This window comes from Cheilinus undulatus, linkage group 13 (genome assembly GCF_018320785.1).
Source record: "Cheilinus undulatus linkage group 13, ASM1832078v1, whole genome shotgun sequence".
NCBI lineage: Eukaryota > Metazoa > Chordata > Actinopteri > Labriformes > Labridae > Cheilinus > Cheilinus undulatus.
The window spans coordinates 18,552,781-18,574,041 of record NC_054877.1 but is presented as its reverse complement, the minus strand read 5'-3'; the positions used below and the strand labels follow the sequence as shown (position 1 = coordinate 18,574,041).

General features: G+C 39.0%; 1 protein-coding gene across 1 annotated transcript in view; it reads right to left on the bottom strand.

Annotated features, from left to right (window-relative positions):
* LOC121520624 (vasoactive intestinal polypeptide receptor 1-like) overlaps positions 1–21,261 on the bottom strand; it is a 60,882-nt gene that overhangs the window by 7,751 nt on the left and 31,870 nt on the right. Inside the window, exons 3-10 of the mRNA XM_041804171.1 lie at positions 19,122–19,229; positions 14,802–14,902; positions 14,176–14,273; positions 11,620–11,752; positions 11,169–11,322; positions 5,218–5,278; positions 5,032–5,101; positions 2,242–2,336 (exon numbers count right to left, since the gene is read on the bottom strand). Of these exons, the coding sequence (XP_041660105.1) occupies positions 2,242–2,336; positions 5,032–5,101; positions 5,218–5,278; positions 11,169–11,322; positions 11,620–11,752; positions 14,176–14,273; positions 14,802–14,902; positions 19,122–19,229 (820 nt within the window). The remainder of the gene's footprint in view (positions 1–2,241; positions 2,337–5,031; positions 5,102–5,217; positions 5,279–11,168; positions 11,323–11,619; positions 11,753–14,175; positions 14,274–14,801; positions 14,903–19,121; positions 19,230–21,261) is intronic.

The following is a 21,261-nucleotide window of genomic DNA, read 5'->3' as shown; positions in this document are numbered from 1 at the left end:
GTGTCTAAAATTCATGGACACACACTTTTTTGTCCTTAAAACCATAAGGAAGGAACACTTTGTCATGGGATTTCACCAATTAATTTTCCATTTCCTCTTTAAAGTAAACTCATTAGAGAAACCGTCACTGACATTTTAATTAATCGTGCAGGAGTTTAACCTATCCTTTGAACAACAGCATCATAGTTTAAATAAGAGCTCAGTCTCCAGATGTTACTGCAGGAAGAAAAGGAGACTTTAGAGCATTCTTCTTAAGATGACTTTCTGTTGCCTTATTATTATTCTGTGCATGATTTTCTATTTTAGTTACAGCAGTGTATGCTCCTCTGTAGCTATATGGCTGTGCTTCTTTTCTTCCTCTTTTTCAAAGAAAGATTTTTGGAGTTTGAGCTCTATTTGGAGAGAACAGGGCAGTGGATAGTTGGCATGTGGGAAAAAGCCACAGGTCAGACTCAAACTTGAGTCGTCTGCTTGGAAAACTATCTTCTGAATAAAGGCTGGCTCAGACTACACGATTCTTTTGGTCGTTCACGATGACACCATGTCAGACTGTGCAAACAAAATCTTGTCCCGTCTTGGCCGACAGCCTGGCCACACTACAAGAGCGGTCGGGACCGCTCAGTGTATGCTGACGTCGCCACTGTCTCTAAGTGTCTGAGTGTCAATCACTCTACAACAGAAGTGCTCTATGTGACTGTAGCAGTCTTTTTGCTCAAAAAAAAAAGGAAAAAAGAAAAAATTATGGATTGGATTATGGATAATACGTATGGATGTATCAAAAGGAGGACAATATGGACACTCTCTCCTTCAGATAGGACTTTAGGTATGCATGTGATAACGCAAATAAAATAAAATAAAATGTACACATTAGTTTTAGGAAATAAAAGGGGATAAAAGTGGTAAATCTTGTAAATGATTATGCAAAGATAATGAGCAAATTTTCTCTTGTTGTTAGACGTCAGGATTCACATCATTAATGTCAGGTCAGGGTGTCAAAGTGGATGAGGATGTATGAAAAATTCTGACATGCTAGTCTTGTTGAATCGTGGTCGTGAGGAATCGTAAGAGTCTTGGATGCGTCGTTAATTATGTCACACTACAAGATGGTTTGTCGTTCCCGACTTTCAAAATTGGGCCCGAGTTTTGATGACGAGCTGCGACGTCGCAGTCAGGCTTAAATCTGGCTGAATTTGTGTAATCTGAGCTGGCCTTAGGAGGGCGGGACCTAACCGCTAGGCCATCTGTGCCCTAGCTATACAGCCGTTTAAAGTAATGTTAACATCAACATATACTGTATATAGTTTAACAAAAAATGGTCAACCCCTTTAATGTTTTAACCTTTATTCGATTTTATTAATCAGTCATGGTCAATATAATTTGGCTTTTTTGACGAAAAAAAAACCTTAAATGTCAAAGTGAAAACAGATTTCTACAAAATAATGTCAATTAAATAAAAATTTGTAATGTAAAATAAGTGACTGCACAAATATTCACCCCCAATAAAGTGACTGACCTAGTTCAACAGAGGTCCTGCCAGTTGGTGCTAGTAGTGTCACAATTAGTGAAACGGAGATCACCTGAGTGCAATGAATGTGTCTCAGGTGATTGTAGTATAAAGACACCTGTGTCTGGAAGGTCCAGTCACTAGTTAATGTGTATTCCTGGCTACCATTACACATGATTTTATAATCTTCATTTTTTTTTTATCTGTGTGATTCATCAGTGTTTGGAATAAAAGCAGACAAAGCATATTAAAATATCATCTAACTCTTCAACAGTACCACTTTGTATCTCTCAGTGATGCTTCAATAAAATCTGAGATCTGAAGGTGGAGTCAAATCAGTGCCACATATTGAAGGACTTCAGTTTCATGCAAAGCTCTCAAGCCTTGACTGCATTAGCTGATTGGCGCTAGCCGCTTCCTTCCACCTTCACAATCAGCGGCTCATTCATCAGCTGTACGGCTTCCTGCTGAGGAACAAAATCTAATCTCATTGTCAGAAATGAAAGGAAGCTTTTACAGCCTGATACTCCTCACTTGTTGCTCTGCTGATAAACTCACAGCTTCCTGCATTATCCACGAATATTCTCACCTTAGTGTTTCTTTAATTCATGACTTTTCACTGCTCGGGTTTTTTGAGAGCTCTTTTAACTTTAAAAGACCACTGACAGTTAGGTAATTTTTTAAACAGAAAGTTTTTTTAACTTCTTTATGACTCCTAGATCTAACTGGTGACTCACATGAAATGTCCTGTGTCATTGTTTCCCGCCATGGCTGAAGATTTGAGCTTTTGAACCAGAATCCGGATCACATTGATGAAGATGACAATGTTGATCTGGTGGGAACAAACACATGAAATGGTTAAAAAACCCTAAAACTTGAAAGACAAACACAAAAGATTATGAGGGCTCAAGACCAACGTTTTTTAAGCCACCACCCCTGAACCGTCAGAAAAAAAGTTTTTAGCTTTCTCGAATCTAAAGCAGCCTTCCCAAGAGTTGCTTCTTTACCTGGTAGTGAGACTGCAGTCTTTGTGTAAATGGTGCTTTTTCAACGGTAACACGAATTGGAGTGCAAAAACCAATGATAAAAACATCATTCTTATTTGTGTGAATAATCTTCAAATGTGTGGTTTCAACACAACTATTTTACTGCTCCAAATCATGTCATAGCCTCTGAGACCTTGACTTGTTTGGTCTCAGTCTGACTGAGTCATCTAGTGTGAGTATTTAAAGGATTATAAGATGAAAAATCATCTGAAACTGTCCTTAAATCTCCCACATTTTTAAAACTGTTTAAATATGAAAATCATCTAGTGTGTGGCCAGCCTTAGTGTTGAGCCTTAGGCTCCTTAAGGCAATTGTTTTGAATCCATGAATATTCATCCATGATTATTCAACCTAGTTGGGTATTGGCTGAAGATCTGTCCTTTGTTATTTCAGATATAGATAATGATTACTGTATTGTTACCAAAGATACTTATGAAAACATTTCATTTGCAGGAATGGAAAAAGTGGATCTGTACATTTCTGATTATCGAAGTCACTAAAGTTAAGGCTCCTCTGAAGAACCTCGTGTTTGTATAGACCTCAAATTCCTGTAAACAAAGCTGTATTTCTTATCTCTTTTCTGATTATTGTCCTGTATATTTTCAGGCAAAAAAAATCTGCCTTGTTTTCATAATCAAATGTCCATTGATGTTTGCTGTTACACCATATACTAACTACGCGTGAAACAAGCAAGCATCAGTGACAAATCAGTTTGATTAAATCCAACTTCTATTGCAATATCCTGACAACATTTGAGCAATGCAGCTCGATGAAATATGATGAAGCACAATGCAGTTCAATGTTTGTCCCACTTTTTCCAATCCTATTCAACTCTCTGTATCTCGCATTGAGATGGGTGATGAACAAGGACAGCAATAGGTGAAAAGACATCAGGTGTGTCTGACAGGAACATTTCCAGTAAAACTTCAGTTGAAGGGGTATGCATAACACTAGCATGACACTGTCGTGAGATGATATCTGACTTTCACATGACGGAGGATTTATGAGCATTAAGGAATGTTGTCATTGCCATTCAGTCAGTTAAGTCACCTTTGATGCTAAGTTGGCATTGTTTGATCCCTTTTTGATTCGTTGTACAGTAAAGCCTGTTTCAGAGTGCGAGTGTGTTTTGCTGCTTGCGTTTACCACGCCTATCTGCACGCTGACTTGCACCAGCACAGAGGCAAAACTATTTGCTAAGCTGTAAATATGGACAATTTTTAGAGGGGAACACTGAAAATTATAGGACAAAGAATTAAGTTTCTAAGAGATGCAATGTGGACAGTAAGTGTGTTATGCATCTTGATGCCAGAAAATAAAATGTGATGTGTTACTCCGAGTGCAGTTAGGATACTGTGTTAGAGCATTAAAAGATGGTAGGGTAAGTCAGCATGCCTCCTGCTAAGGTAAGGTAAAGTTGTGCCCCCTATACACTGGCAGGCTGGGTTCAAGTCCAGCCTGTGGCTGTTTCCCCACATCAGTCTCCACTCTCTCATCCCTGTTTTTGCTCTATCCATTGTCCTATCTCTGGCCAAAAAGCCTCAAAACAAAAAAAAAAAGCAATAAATTATCCTGTTTCCATATATTGATGAGGATCTTGTTATTACCTCCGCCAAGGAGGTTATGTGATCGGCAGTGTTTGTTAGTTAGTTTGTTTGATAGTTTGTTAGCAATATAACTCAAAAAGTTATGGACGGATTTTGATCAAATTTTCAGGAAATGTCACGAATGGCATAAGGAAGAACTGATTAAATTTTGGGAGTGATCTGGATCACCATCTGGATCCAGGAATTTTTTAAAGGATTCTTTACTACTGGGAGATAGGGCTAACACAGAGGTCTGCGCTCTCCAAGTGCCTTTCTAGTTTTTTTTGTATGTCTTTCAGAGGCATCTCTGTTAGTTTTAGTCGGTTTCATAAGCACTATTTGCACATGATTTGTTTTACCTGTGGACATCTGGTGATTTATGAATTACTCCATGATGTCAGTGTTTGATGTGGTGCATTTGCATGGGATAACTGAAGTCTGCAATTTACTCAAAATCATGTCAGTATTTGATAACTGCAAAAGTTTTATGAAGCGTTAAATAGAAAAGACCATCATAGCTTCTCATTTGCAACAGAGGCACAGAATGAGGAAATGCCAAAGCAGGAAAGCGCAGGTGGTAAGGTTTCAAATGTGACCCTGTTTAGTGGTGACTTAACTAAATGAGATGTTGGAAACAAAAGAGTGTAGTTCTCATTGAATCCAAGTCTGATGAACAGATTTTCTACAGTTTAATGACAGACCTAACAAAGAGGTATTCAAAAGGGTAGCTATGTAGGCACTGACGTTTTTGGTCCATGTTACCTTTATGACTCACCTTCAACATAATCACCAAATAACATGCATAGCAGCCTATTGATAACCCAGACACTATCCTGTGACATTATAAAGGTCACATGTTTGTCCGTGGTCAACAGTTTCCCTGATCACCACTCACCAGCAGTGAGGCTGTAATGGGTCCTTTAATGATCCACCAAATAGCAACATTTTCTGTGTCATCCCAGCAACTGCAAGTAAAGCAAGAATATTTTGTTACAGTTGAATTAACGGACAAGCACAGGAACAACTACAAAACCTCAAAGGTTTAACACTGTTTGATTATGAGAAAATATAAGCTGTTTACCCGCTGTCATCGTAGAAGAATCTGGTCAACACCCAAAGAATAAGAACTGTCGATGGGAGTCCTACAAGATAAGATTAGAAATTCATTATTAATGCAGCATGTGTCTGTCTGACAACTTTAATCGAAACAACACTTAAGGCTCAAGTTCGCTGCATGTTTAAATAAAAAGTCATTTGGCATTGTGTTTATTCTGCTTATCAAAATACTCTGTTTCCTGCTTGCACCTCCATGTTTGAAGAATAAACAGACTCCGCTTAAAAGCAGGAGGCAGGTGAGAGAGCAAGATAGTGCAAACGGGAAAGAAGCTGATAGCATGAAGCTGAGCAAACACCACAGACACACAGAGAAATACACCAACACAAACATGGGGTATTCAGACCCATGTCAGGTATCCTTATAAGCTATGAACCTTATTTGTTTTCACTTAAATTTTGCTACAAAGAAAAATATTCCAATGTTAACAAGAACTACCACCTGCCTGTTTCTGTATATGCCTCTGTGAGATATTGCCAATAAAAGTATAATAGTGGGTTGAGAAGAAAGGTCAGGGTTGTTTTGACCTTGACCTTCCAATTTAAAAAACTTCCAATCAGTTCTTCATTGCTTTGCAAGATCAGTCTTGTTACAATGTAGATATTCCGCTGGGAATAATTAATTTTCCATGGAAAAATTCAGCTCCTATAGCCTTAAATTTCTTGTGGATTTTCTCATGTAGCGCAGTGCCTATCATGAGCGTAGCTGGAGCCTTTTCAGAATGATATTTTTATTTTCCCTTTTTTCAAATATATCTGCTTCTTGGAAATGAATTAGCCTTTATCTTTTTTTTTAAGTTTTAATACGGAAACTTCAGCCTATAGATTCTGCTATCTCCTCTTCCATCGGCTGCACATCAGCTGATGGAGGAGACAGGATCTATCTGCTTCTGTGGTAAGGTTGAAAAAGATAGTTAATCTCTTTAAAGAAGTAGATAAAATTGAAAAAGGGGAAAAAGAAATATCCTTCTGAAAAGGCTATCTTTTTCCTGCTGTGCTTAAGCAGGAAGCGCTGCATTTCTGGGAAAATCCACAAGAAATTAAAGGCTGTAGGAGAAAAAATGTGTCCGTCGAAAATTAAACAGTCTTCCTTATAACAAGACTGGTCTAGCAAAGCATTTTTGTGGTAATATGTGCCGTGAAATTTTGCCGCCGTGCTACAATGGGAATGAAAAAGAGGATCTCTTGTGTACCCATGTAAGATAAAAGTGTTACACGTTATCAAAAACAGTGAGTGTGTAGAAGTTACTGTCCTTGTTGTAGAGACAGTTTTATAGTGCACTAAATCACTTTACTTCAGAATTTTTGTGTTCCTGTGTTCTCGTGTAGACAGAGTTTGTTTTCAACACATTGCCATCTAAATGTGGAATTATTTGGAAAAACAAAACAAAACGGAAAACAAAGCAGAACATTGTTGTGCAAACAAGGCCTTAACGCTTCAGCCTACCAAGATATTTTGGACAATGCTATGCTTCCAACTTTGTGGCAACAGTTTTGGGAAGGCCCTTTTCTATTCAAACATGACTGTACCCCAGAGCACAAAGCAAGGACTTTAAAGACATGGTCTGATAAATTAAGTGTGGAAACATGACTGGCCCACACAGAGCCCTGACCTCAACCCTATTGGGGACCTTTGGGATACGTTGGAACAGAGATTGCGAGCCAGGCCTTCTTGTCCAAAACCAGTGCCTGACCTAAAAAAATCGCTATAGACTGAATGGGCACAAATTCCTATAGAGACACTCCAAAATCTTGGAATCTTGGTAAGTCTTCCAAGAAGAGAGGTGGTTGTTAAAGCTGCAAAAGGGGGGCCAACTCCATATTAAAGTATATGTACTTGAATACGGTGTCATGACATTTCCTGTTGGTGTGATGGTCAGACAGCTGAATACTTTTGTCCATATAAAAAAGGGGTGATCTTGGGCGCGCCGGTAGTCGAGTGGTTAAGGCGCACACCATGTACGTGGGTGGCCCGGGTTCAATTCTGGCCTGTGGCACCATTTCCCGCATGTCTCTCCCCACTCTCTTCCCTGTTTCCGAGTCTATCCACTGTCCTCTATCCAATAAAGGCATGAAAAGGCCCAAAGATATATCTTTAAAAAGGGATGATCATGAGGATTGATAACCTTCATCTCTGATCTTAAATCTCCAAAATACACATAAATGCTTTCAAAGTTTAGATAAAGAGCACCTCCATGCTTGGTCAGGTCTGTGGTGTAAATGTCAGAGATGTGCTTGTTTTCAATGTGGAGCTATACAAGCATAAAATTAGTGTGATATGCATTTTCTATAGGGAGTGTTAAATTTTTCCCCATCGCCTCAAACATGAAGGCACAGCTGCAACAGATGGCCAAAAGGAGAATGTTTGAGTGAATTACTTCGAATGACTAACATTTACAATGCCTATAAACACTATGAACACCCTTGGATGTTTTACCCTTTTAGGGATTTGATAGATCAGTCATGATCAATATAATTTGGCTTTTCTGACCAAATAATTTAACAAAAAAAACTCTTAATGTCAAAGTGAAAACAGATTCTACAAAGTAACGTCAGTTAAATAAAAACAAGTGACTGCATAAATATTCACCCCCTCTAAAGTGACTGACCAAATACAACAGCAATCCAGTCATTTGGTTCTAGCAGTCTCATGATTAGTGAAATAAACATTACCTGCATGCAGTGAATGTGTCTCAAGTGACTGTAGTATAAAAACACCTGTGTGTGGAAGGTCCAGTCACTGGTTAATGAGTAATCCTGGCTACCACCACACCATAAAGACAAAATAACACTCCAAGCAACTCAGAGAAAAGATACAAAAGGTACTTTTTGGACACAAAAAGAAAAAAAAAAGTCCAAGGCACTTTACATCCCATAGATTTCAGATAAATCCATTCATTATCAAGAAATTGAAGGAATGTGGCACATGTGTAAATCAGCCTAGATCAGGCCATTTTCACAAACTGAGTGACCATGTAAGAAGGAGACTAGTGAGAGAGACCACCTATGACTACTCTGAAGGAGTTACATGCTTCAGCAGCTGAGATAGGAGAGACTCTGCATATAGCACCTGTAGCTCAGGTTCTTCACCAGTCAAAGCTTTATGGGAGAGTGGCAAAGAGAAAGACACTGTTGAAGAAAACTCGTATTTGATCTTAACTAGAGTTCACCAAAAGTTATTTGGGAGACTGCATGGTCAAGTGGAAAAAAGTTCTTTTTGGCAATCAGACAAGACGCTGTTTGGCAGACACATCACCACAAACACACCATCCCCACTGTGAAGCACTAGGTGGCAGCATCATTCTGTGGGGATGCTTCTCAGCGGCCAGTCCTGTAAAGGTGCGTTAGACCAAAAGCGAATTTCGAAAAATCAAGAATGGGTGTAATCAGGGTTAGGACTGTGATTCATCAGTAAGAATTCGTATTATGTTCAGTATTTTGTAATCAATATTGACCACTAAAAAACATTTATGTTAATTGTAAATGTCCAAGCCATTGCATTCTGCTTATAATTTTGCCACTGAATGAGAGCCTACATGTTCATTATAGTGTATGTATCACTCTACTCTGATGTTAGAGCAATCATTTACATACAAACTTGGTAAAGAACAGTAACTTCGTAGTCAGAACTTCCCTGTTAACTTAATGTGGTTTCACACAGCTATGATGTTTTTCATACAGGGCAAAGGGGAACAAAGAAAACAACCGGGGGAGAGCCAAAGACAGATGATACGTCTACAAGCTTCAGTCTTGCCTATCAGCTGTACCTCTTTACTCCAACCTCCTCAGAAGATAAGCTTTTACTAAGGAGCCTGGTCCCTTCCCTGCAAAGGTTGATGCCCCTGCAGAAGATGCCCATTGCAATTCAAATACTCAAAGTATTGTAACAATCCACCTCTGTGTTCCTGAATCTGGAAATACTTGAATAAGGTGATTGGAGCAACAATCTTTGCTAGAAATGAACTTTAATTTTTCTTATCATTTTGTATCTCTCTTTCTCTCATACAGACACCTCAACATTCCACTGTCATTATTTAAGAGTATGAAAATGTCTTTGTTTATTATATTGTCTTCAAAATAAAGGAACCTTAATTTTGGTAGAAATGACTCACTTTATTTTTGATTGGCCACAAATCTGGGGTTGATGGACATGTTTTGCTTAGTGTCTGCTTCAAAATGTATTTTATGTCATAATCACAAAATGTAATGTTGTAGATGAACTAATCTGTAAAATATTTAAATGTGCAGACAACACTACATGACTTTATTAGCTACACCAGATTAAGGTTTAAATGCTCCTTAAAACATGCATTTGACTCACAAACAAAACATAACAGTACCATATTGCATCATTTATCTTTATTATGCTGACAGTTAAAGACAGGATGCTCAATGTGGGGTTTTTTTCAAAAGGGATGCTATGGATTTATTTAAACTAGAATGAGTTTCTGTTTATAAAGACTGCATTTATATAGCTGTATAAAAGTAATATTAAATGAACTTGTATCTATAGTATTGGGAGTTTGAACACTTTGGATGCCATGGGACAGCTCTCTCTGCAGAGGTAGGATGTGAAGCTCTCCCTCAACCAGATGACATCCTTTATAAGTTGTGGCAGGAAGTGAAGATCCCTCTGTATGATTGGTCAGGTACCTGCAGCAGAGGAAACATAATTTAACTGATAGTGATTAGTTAACAAGAAGTTATTGGTAGTTTATGGGCTACAGTATATTTGGTGTTTTTAGTGCACCTACAATATAAATATACGACTGATTTATCCAAAATTCGTTAGAAAATAGGATAAAGCACTTTGAATAATCTTCCCACGGACATAAAAAATATTGTAATTTTTATATTTTTATGCCAACAGATGTACAGTAATTTTGGCATCATTACGACTCATTTTTGTTGTATTTTAATGCCACTGTGAGGTGTGAGATGTTGTGTGTGTCACTTTGAAGGTCATTGAAACTTAAACTCACCGTTAACAGATGGACAGGTGTCCCGCAGCTGTACAGGGCCATACGTGGATGGTTTGTGTCTGTCAGAGAAATCCTGGCTCTGATCCAAGTGTTAAAATGAGATGTGAAGGCACCCATGGTGGGACTCCTTCACATATATAGTTAAAAGACGGAGATACAGTGCCGATTTCCATCATGTTTGATCGCAGCATAAATGGGAGAAACAAACGCTGCGAGTATCTAGGAGACAAGTCACTCTCCCCCCTCTGTCACTTCCAGGTGTGAGGGCGAAAATTCGCCCCACTCAATTTGAGGACAGGTGAATATTTTTTTCGCATTTGGTCTGAATGCACAGTAAGAATTGTAAAGGTAGAGGGTAAAATGAATGCAGCAAAATACAGGGAAATCTTGAAGGAAAATCTTTGCAAGAGAACTACAGCTTGGGAGAAGATTTATTTTCCAGCAAGACAATGACCCAAAGCAAACAAAGAAAGCTACACAGAAATGGTTTAAAGACAACATGGTGAATGTTCTGGAGTAGCCAAGTCAAAGCCCAGACCTCAATCCAATAGAGAATTTCTGGCTGGACTTGAAAAGGGCTGTGCAACCTGACAGAGCTTGAGCAGTTTTGTAAAGAAGAATGGAGTAAAATTGTAGTGTCCAGATATGCAATCCTGAGTGAGACCTATCTGCACAGACTCAGTGCAGTGATTGCAGCCAAAAATGTAGCTACTTAATACTGTCTTGAAGGAGTTGAATATTTATGCTTTCACTTATTTTACATTACATACTTTTATTTAATTGACATTACTTTCTATAAATGTCTTTTCACATTTTCCTGTCCACTGTCCTGTCCTCCCCAATAAAGGCAAAAGGCATTAAAAAAAATCTAACCAATAACCAACCAATATTTTCCCAGGCTACCTATCCACACATCTATTTTATTTATTCTACTCACCCCAACCAATCAGGATGTACCACCAGAAGTATTTCCTCTGAGAGACGAAGGTCAGTGCCAGCAGCGTCTGCAGATACATGCCCTCCACCAGCAGCCAGAAGTAATTGGCCAGAATGCTGAACTGGAAGAAAGCCACAGCAGACTTGCAGGCTGCCTAGAGAGGACACAACAAAACCTAGTCACTACTGATACAGGTGCTGCAGTTTCATGATAAACTCAAACACAAGTTCCTGTCATAGTTTCCTTTTGTTTATATTAAATCCACACCATTAAAAACCCACTGTAGTCTTCATAAAATCATAAGTCATGTCAACTAGTTCATAGATTTTGCCATTCATCCATCCAACATGTGTTTTCCCCTCATTGCCTCTTTCCGTCTCTAACTCAATCACACAGATGTAAGGATCTGCTCTATGATGGGAACATCTTTAGCTAATGAGCGTGTGCTCACCGTGGACACAGAGCAGTGGTCCAGATTCTCATCAGCAAACAGCACAGTGTCTTTGATGAAAACAGCGCTGGCTCTCAAGACGAAGGAGGAGAACAGGTTGACGTGGATGTAGTTTCTTGTGCAGCGGAACTTTCTAAAAGAAGCAAAAGCAGAGGGGAAAAAGGATGAGACTTGGCTGCTTCATCCATCTTTCTACGTGTGTAGACACTCTAAGTTAGCGAGTAGGACAACACTTTGTACAAATGCCATTCTTTGGCATTTTAGCTATATTTGTATCCACTGTTGGCAGATTTATAGTTCTGAAAATAAAGAGGGCAGCAGCCTCAGTCTATTTTCAAAGGAAGCAGCTGCTGCTTAACCTTGCAAAGCAGATGGATATGCCCGTTTCTGTGTTTTTCACTGGTGAATCCATCTTGTAAAGGTCCCATCTGAACAGTTTGGGCCCAGTTAGAAAGTGACAGGACCATTCAGCGAGGAGGGGCAGACCTTTCGGGTGCGGCGGAGTCATTTTGTAAGCAAGCAGCAACAAGAGGCCGGTGGAATTATGGCGGAAGACATTAGCGTGGATGCTGCGAAAGCACCAGTTTTTTCAGAACTTGACAACATTTCTTTGTTAAAAGAAGAACAAAGAACAGCAGTGAGTTGGGTTTTTTTTTTTTCAAAAACAACAGAAGTCAAGTACTGACTTGTCTACAGTCACCATGGTTCGCGACATGCAGTTCTCTATGGAGTTTACTTCTCGGTGGCGGCTATCATGTGTTTTGTTGCTCTGTTTGGTCCGTAAAGATGTGACAGACAGAATGTTCATCCAATCACCCTCTGAGTTTTTTTTTAAAGCCTCTGCCCTTCCCCAAACGCTGTGTATGAGAGGTTTACCAGATGGATGTGTGAAACAAATCCATCAGGCGCATCTGGTTAGCTGCTGCTTGAACCACACTCACATGCCTCTTGTGTTAATTTAAGTTTCATAAGGCAATAATAAGAAGTAATAAACTGCAGAGTTTGTGCATCCTCAGACTTAAGCTTTACTGATGCTTTACTTTCGTAACAAGAGCTGGGCATGTGTCCATTAATCTATTCATCATTACACATTAGCATACATTTAAAAAATCAACTTCTAAAGTGGATTACTTAGGTAAAACTCAGTTTCAGATTACGTTTTTTACAAAGCAAGAGAGTACCACCTCCCATAGCTTATTAAATAAGAGCCACAATAGCCTTGGTGCTAGAGGCATTGTACTCAAATACATGCACTTTGATATGGTGTTGGGCCCCTTTTGCAGCTTTAACAGCCTCCACTCCTCTTGGAAGCTTTCCAAAAGAATTTGGAGTGGTTTTGGGGGAATTTGTGCCCATCTATTCTGTAGAGCATTTATGAGGTCAGGCCCTGATGTTGGACGAGAATGTCTGGCTCGCAGTCTCCATTCCAGTTCATCCCAAAGGTGAGTGATTGGGTTGAGGTCAGGGCTCTGTGTGGGCTGGTCAAGTTCTTCCACACTTAATTCATCAAACTATGTCTTTATAGTCCTTGCTTTGTGCACTGGGGCACAGTCATGTTTGAATAGAAAAGGGCCTTCCCCAAACTGTTACCACAAAGTTGGAAGCATAGTATTGTCCAAAATATCTTGGTATGCTGAGGCATTAAGATCGCCCTCCACTGGAGATAAGGAGCCTAGCCCAAACCCTCCAAAACAGCCCCATACTAATATCCCTGGGCAGGTAACTCAGATTTCCCCATCTGCCTGCCAAACAGAGAAGTGTAATTTTTCACTGAACAGAACATGTTTCCACTGCTCTACAGTCCAGTGTCGGTGTGATTGACATCACTACACTTGATGCTTGGCAATGGAATTGGTGATGTGAAACTTGCATGCAGCTGCTCAGCCTTAGAAACTCATTCCATGCAGCTCTCACCGCACAGTTTTTGAGCTCACATAAAGACAGTGGAAGTTCAGATCTTTTCAGCTATGGAATCATTAGAGTGTGCGCCTCAACAGTCATTGACCCAGCTGTGTGATTTTACATGGTCTTCTGCTCAGTGACTGAGTTGCTGTTGTTCCTAAACACTGCTACTTTCTAATAATATCACTTACAGGTGACTGTGGAATATCCAGCAGGGATGAAATTTCACAAATTGTCTCATTGCAAAGGTGACATCCATCACAGCACCACACTTGAGGTCACTGAGCTCTTCAGAATGACCCATTTTCTATCACAAATGTTTGCAAATGGAGACTAGATGGCAAGGTGCTTGACTTTATACACCTGTGACAATAGGTCAAATTTACTTGCTCTCAAATCTAACATTCAATTTTCTTGTTGTAATTGATATATTTCCAACATAACAGGCCTAAACACATCTCGTCTTACTTTGAGACCATAATATAACCTGTTTTAATTGTGTTTTTTCATGTGTAACAACCTCAGAGCAGACCTGAGATCTTTGGCGTAGCACCAAGTTGGAAACCAGGGACATAAATGTCGGCTTCTAGTTGCTATCTATTCATCATGTGCTTATGAGTGTATCTGGGATAATATGTGCTTTTTTAGTCTTACCTGAAGGCTGTGAACACAACTATCGCTGTGATTAGCGAGATGAGCGAGGTGGCGTAGCCCACAGTGTACACCTGTCTGAACGTGGAGAGGTAACTCGTCTGGGAAGAGAAACAGAGTGTGAGTAAAACATGCTTAACTCATCTTTCACAGAATAATTTCACAAAGTATGGCCATAAACATGAACTCATCCAAACCTGGCAAGTCCAACTTTAATTCACTGTCATCTGTGCAAGCTTTACCCTCATTAAACATAGAAACACCAACCCAGAGCTAGGGGGCTTGTTCACCATAAACTGCAAGGTATATTTGGGCTTTCCACATGTGAAAATAAGTTAAACAACTCAAATAGGTGGCAAACAACCTATAGTTGCCCTTTCTTGTAGTTAGTAAAAGCAAAGAAAAATCATGAACTAAAGAAGACAAGCAAAAACAACTTGAAGAAAAATACATGGACCATGATTAAGCGGATTGACCGTATTCAGCCAGTGTGGCTCCAGTCTAGAAAATATTAAGTTAACCACAGAAAAAAAATCAGAACTAAAGGAAGCGGTGATGGAGGAAGAGTAAGAGGAAGAAGAATTAATGTGATTAAATATCACTGATTGGTCTGATTGCAACATATTTACCTCAGTTTCAGGCTCACTGTCATCACTGAAAGCACAGGCTTCCTCGTAGTTAGGATACATTTCAGACCAGCCTCCATCTGTACAGTTCCTGTAAACATGCCCTGATGAGGAGGACAGGGAGAAATTCACTTTGAACGACAGACTAGAACACAAACTTACATAATCTACCTACAAACCTAATAGATGTGCTTTTTCACCATCTTCTGTATCTTATCTGTGACAAGCTGCCCCTAAAATCTCCCTGGATTGCCTGTTTACACTTGCGAACTCTGTCAGATGGGTAGGAGAGGTCTAAGAACACAGGACATTTTCATTCCAAGTCACCTTTAATCATACAGATTTTATCTCCATTGTAAAATGATTATAACAAATAGAAGATGTGTGGTCTCACAGTCTGGCCAAATTGTCTGGACGATTATAATGCAAAAAAGTCAGTTTGACCTGTCCTTATGTCTGCAGTCTGCCACCCTTTTATATCTGGTTAAGCTCTAAAAATCGTGAAGTGTATGGACAGCTTATGCCTGCAGCTCAACTTTTCCTCATTCACTCAGTGCTGATTGGACCGGACATTGAGGTAGAGGCCTGCATAGGACACCTGCACACACATTGAGATCCTCTGGCAAAGGTCTTTTATTTGTGCCAGAAGCGGCTGAAAACTAAGGGGGACAAAGCATTTCCAGTCTGGGCGCCAATGCTCTGGAACAACCTACCTGAGGAAATCAGGTCGGCTGACTTTGTGCTTTCCTATAAGTCACTTTTAAAAACATATTTTTACCGGAGGGCTTTCCTGACTTTATGTAAGGGTTGAATATATTATGTTTTTGAAGTTTCGGCTTTTCCTACTCTTTGTAGGCACCTGATTGGCGGCACCTGGGGGTACCAGAAGCTCAAAACAAGAGTCAATAGCAACAGCAAAATAAGCTGTTTAGCATTGGCAGAGAAGATTTGGCCCATTTTTCATGGGCGCAACCCACATACTCATCTCTGCTGCTCATCCCACAAATGCATGATCCTTACAAATGTGGCACCATTTGAAAGGGTAATAAACAGGCTTTCCAACGGTATAAGATTTATTAACCAAGAAGCATTGTTACAACAAAGAAATAATGTACCAAACACAGTTTGCCTTACTTTTTGATTTAAGGGGTTCTGATACTTGAAGGGATTGTGGACAGGCCAGGAGCACATATTTTTGTTAGAAAAACCTGAAAAAGTAATTTTTGCATAATATGTCCCCTTTAGGGTAAGCTATAATGTCATTTAAAGTATTTTAATAGATTGTAGGTTATCTGCAGTTCATGTTTGCTTTCATTTTTAACCCAGAATTAAAGGCTAGCTGCAAGCTCTGATATCTGTTTTAACATTAACTATTCTGTTTTGTGCCTTGGTATTATTGTTGTATTGTTGTATTGTTGATTTTTGACTTGTGCTACACTGATGTACTTTCTGCACAAATGTCTCTCTTTTGTTTTGCACAAATGTTTCTTCTTTTGTCTTTTGATATTTTTTTACATTCCATTTAATATTTATATTTTCTATATTTTTTTATACTAAATGTTTACTGTAGCACCGTGGGCCCTTGAGAATTGTAATTTCAATCCTCTGTATGTGTCACACATATTGCAGAATTGACAATAAAGCTACCGTGAACCTTGAACCTTAATATCCTTGATTCTGGTAAAAAGGAGTAATTAATCACGATCAATGTAGTCATAAAATCTTTATCTTAAGTTAAAGATAAATAACAATTCTGATGTGTCTTTTACAGCCATGTGGTACCATCTTCATCCATATCAAGAAACTGCTCTCCTTCACACATCCCCTCATCAGCACACCTCTGCTGCAGAGAGAAAAGTTCCTTTTAATACCACACGATGCTGTAGCACCTAAAACTCCTGTAGCAGTGCACTCCATGTTCAAATGCTGAAAATCCTTGGTTGAACCAGCAGCAGGGGGCAGAATTTTTGAAATGCTGTAGGGGGCGCCGCTGAGTGAATAAGCCACATTTGCCTAAATAATGAATATCATGCAATTCAACATGACACTTAGAATTTTTCTGCCAAGTTTCATTGCTCTACAAGAGTCATAAGATTTAGAAAAAAAAAATCTACTTCCTGTTGCATGGTGAACAAAAACCTCACCATGGTCACACCTTTGGACGTGGACCTATGACAATCTACTATGAGGTTAACATCTTGGGATCTGCCTAAGCAAATTTCAGCATGGTCTATTTATTTATTTGCCAAATTTTCTTTTTTATTTACAAAACAAATAAATGCATATTGTCCTCCTCCTCAGCAAATACAACTGTTACCATTAGTTATTTTCCAGGTTTTCAACAAATTTTTTGTTGGAGTACTTGGTGAGATAACTTAAAAAACCCATAAAGAAGTAGAGCAAGATGAATTATAGATACAAATTTTCAGCCAAGGAAGGGTGCCATCAAATACATCCCCCAGTATGTTTGAAAATGGTTTGAATGGGAGATTATATTCTCAGAAGAAATAAAATAGTCAAACATGGTAGAGTTAATCTTCCAATTCACCATTTATAAATTTAGTGCAAGTGTGAAAAGCATGAAAATCATTTTGAGAACTTTTTTTTAACCTTTTTGCCACGATAAAGGTATTGACAATGCTGTGCATAACAATAACTTTTACCCACATCTCCAAATTTTGAAGTTAAAGACTCATGTAAAGAAATACCCTTTATCGTCCAATATGTTGTTTACAAAATACATATATTTATTGGAATATAGAGGCCAGTACACAAGTTAATTATTGATGTGATTATTTTCATTCATATATGAAAGTGGCCCTAATCTGATGTGGTAAAGACCCATTTCTACTGTGTTTTGTGCTTTTCATATCTTAGTCACAAAGAATCAGAATCAGGTCACTTTTGTCTGCAGTGTGAATGCAGCTTAAGTAATGAGACTGCTGATCTTGCTAAAAATCCTCTTTATCATGCTTCTATTAAATGAGCTCTAACTTTTCATCCTCGCTGTTGAGCTACAGCAGTTAAATCTGCATATCTAAGCTTTTTCCTTTCATATGCTTCCGCTGAATTCTCCCAGGGAACTGTCAGTTCTATAAAATAAACTATGTGCTGACTTGCAGACCGCAACACTATGTCAGGCCTCTGGTTAGTGCTGTGGTACAACAAGTTTAACTCCAAAATCTACCTGTATCCCCCAGCCGTTCGCACCCTTTAAATGGCCTGAGTGGTGTTTGCCTAAAAACCTTGAAAAGTTCATGCTATTCCCTCACATTTGGATTTGTCCACTGACATTTCCTTCTTGGACCATTTCACTCCATTAGTTCACTGAGTCAGAAAACATTAATACTTTTATGCTCTTTCCTCCTCGGACAGGTCATTCTTGTAAATGTCCTTCTGAAAGCTGCAAGTATCTGGAGTATCTGGTTGGCTACATCACTTCATATGCTGCTGTGTTTGGGGATTTGAACACCTAAATGTGTTAAGTGCAGGAGAAGTATTCAGGAAAAACACAGAAAAATAGTGCAGTGGATTTCCTCTGTTCCCTAGCCTGGTGTGAAAGAGTGATCCGCATTTCAAATTATAATGTTCCGTCAAAGAAGAGGGAAGGAGCCTGAAGACCTGACCTTACTTCCCATAATGTTGATGATCATGATGACAAAGGGAAAAACAGTTCTACTTTGTTTATTTACAGTGTGCATATATAACTGGAAGACAAAGGTTCCAAGATTTTAAAAATGCACCAGCTGTCCTATAAACACTTGAAAACAATGAATAATTCATCAAAGATAACTTTATACACAACACTTCATTATTTTTAACCATTGTATAACTTTCACATGGAATAAGAGCGAAAAATAAGAGCTTCAGGCACCTGTGCTAAAAAAGTACATCAACTCTTCTTATGAAACCTTATAAGCTTGAAAACACATATATTTCATGATTCAACATGCAGAAAATGTCTCTTTTGATGACTTAAGCACAACTATTTAGTGCAACATACACTTCAGCAGTTCTAGAGGATGTCAGAGTGTGATGTGTGGGCTTTTCAAACAACATTTTACATCATTTCTTATGTTGGAAACTTCCCTGATTATATATATTCCTGCCAACTAACAACTATAAATATTTCATCACTGTGTTCCTTCATCAGAGAGACTCCAGACTGCAACAGCACTGCAGATTACACAGAGCTGATCAACATATTTAGAGGCGGAGTCACACTGCTCCCACAGAGAACAGGACTTCTCTACTTCTAAATAAAGAAACTTGAAGTGAAGTTTTCTGCAGTGTTTAAGGTTTTTGAGAGGCATGGGAACCAACCTTGATTGCTGGAGAAATGCTGGAAGACTTCAGAACAGGAAATGTTGACCACCTGTCCTACTTCAGCTCTTAGCCAGCATCCGATCCCGTCCCATTCGGTTTTACATCCTAAAAACACAGAAAAAAAGGTCAGCTCATAAGAATGTTTATCATCTGTTAATGGCAAGTTTGATGCACATAGAAATATATTCAAGAGGGAATTCGGGGTTTCCAAAAAAGGAAGTGGTTTAGGTTAAAAAAAAACCTTTATGGCTTTATGCCACTGAAATTCTGTACGCTTTGTTCTCTCGTTGCAACCACCAGTGGGCTACTTCCAAAACACAAACGTTGGCCTGGATCAAATCATTTCAGTGCATTGTGGTGAGATGGGAACCTTAATTTTGGTACTTCAGTTGTGTCAGAGGAGTCTGCAGGAATCAAGAGAGTTCTGCCTGCAGGCCATATACTATCTCTGACAACCCTTCTCACAGACTGTTCATGTGAAACGCAATTTCTGTCAGAACTGAAATACACACTAAAACTTCAGAAACAAAACCGTATCAAACTTCAGTTTAAGGTTAAGGTAAGGGTTAGGATACCATAACTTAAAAGCTTAAAACCTGACCTGCAAAACCTGATTACAAAATGTGTAACAAAGATGAGTGAACAGTCTGGATTTCATAGCTACATGGCTAAAGTTGCAAAAGCTAAGCTAACAAAGCAATTACATAAGCTATGTAAGTATGTTATCTACATACTTACATAGCTTAAGCTATAAACAGCAGTGAGTTGTTTTCTTTTCAAAAACAACAAAAGTTGTGTACTGACATGTCTACAGTCGCCATGGTTCGCGTTATGCAGTCCTGTCTCTATGGAGCTTACTCCTTCGGTAGATGTGCAGCTCGGCAGCGGCTACATCACGTGTTTTGTTACACCGATTGGCCCGTAAAGATGTGATGGACAGAATGTTCATTGAATCACCCTCTGAGTTTTTTTCAAAGCATCTCCCCTTTTCCAAATGCTGTGTATGAGCGGTTTTCCAGATGGATGTGTTTCACACATCCATCTGGCGTGTCAGGTTACTGTTTTCATGGTTCTGACATCATTCTGTGCTCGAGCTTACTTGCTTATGTACACAGTCCAGTACAGGTGGTGGTATACATGTAGTTGGTTTGCAAATCTGCCAAAAACAATTGGTTATGTTTTATTGTCAATTCTTGTCATCTCTCTCAATTAGATCAACTATCCAGCTTGGATCAAATAAACTAATACCCATTGAGTCTGCACAAAATCTGGGTGTCATGATTAATGACCAGCTAGCGTTCAAGGATCATGTGGCCTTGATTGCTTGCTCTTGCCAATTTACCCTCAATAGCATGAAGAGGATAAGACCCTACCCCCAATCCTCATGTTATAGGACAAGAGCAGAATCCGACCTGTGTTTAGGGATGAAAACACTACAACCATCGCAAGTGTACATAAATTTAATCTCTGGGCCACATTCTATAATCTTTTACATACATCATTTTTTTGCTTCCTTCTGCTTTCTGCAATTGTTTACTATGGAATTTAGATGGAATTGCTTCCATATTGTGTTGCTTTTCCAGGGAAACTGTATAATCAGTTTGGATATAAGGGGACGAAATCATTAGAATAATAAAGAGTATGACGGGGTTGTTATCTAAGGGTGCTTGTTAATGACCTTCAGCATCTGTGGTGTTGACTGATGGGTGGATCTCCAGCTGTGTCAGCTGATATTGGCTGGTTAAAGCTTTCATAAACACATGACAAATTTTGTTTAACAGGAAAATCAGAATACTGGGTTTCTGTTTGACCATATGAAGGAAGAATGTGTTTTTTCTTCCTTCTTTTGCACTTAGGCAAGCAGTGAGAATTTAATCTAAATTAACATTTCCCCGTCAACCTTCACTTTAAATGGTTGTTGACCCAAAGAGGCAAAGCAGCTGACCCGAATGTATACATCCTTGATTGCAATTTAATGCTAAAATGAGCATGCTAAACCAGGCAGGATTCTTGCCATTTGACTAATTAGTTCAATGTTTACTCACTCTGGCAGCCTGCTCTGGTCTATATCAGCTCCTCAGAGGGATATCTTCAGCACGCATTGCTTGGTGTTTCTCCACTGCACTTTTGCAGACTC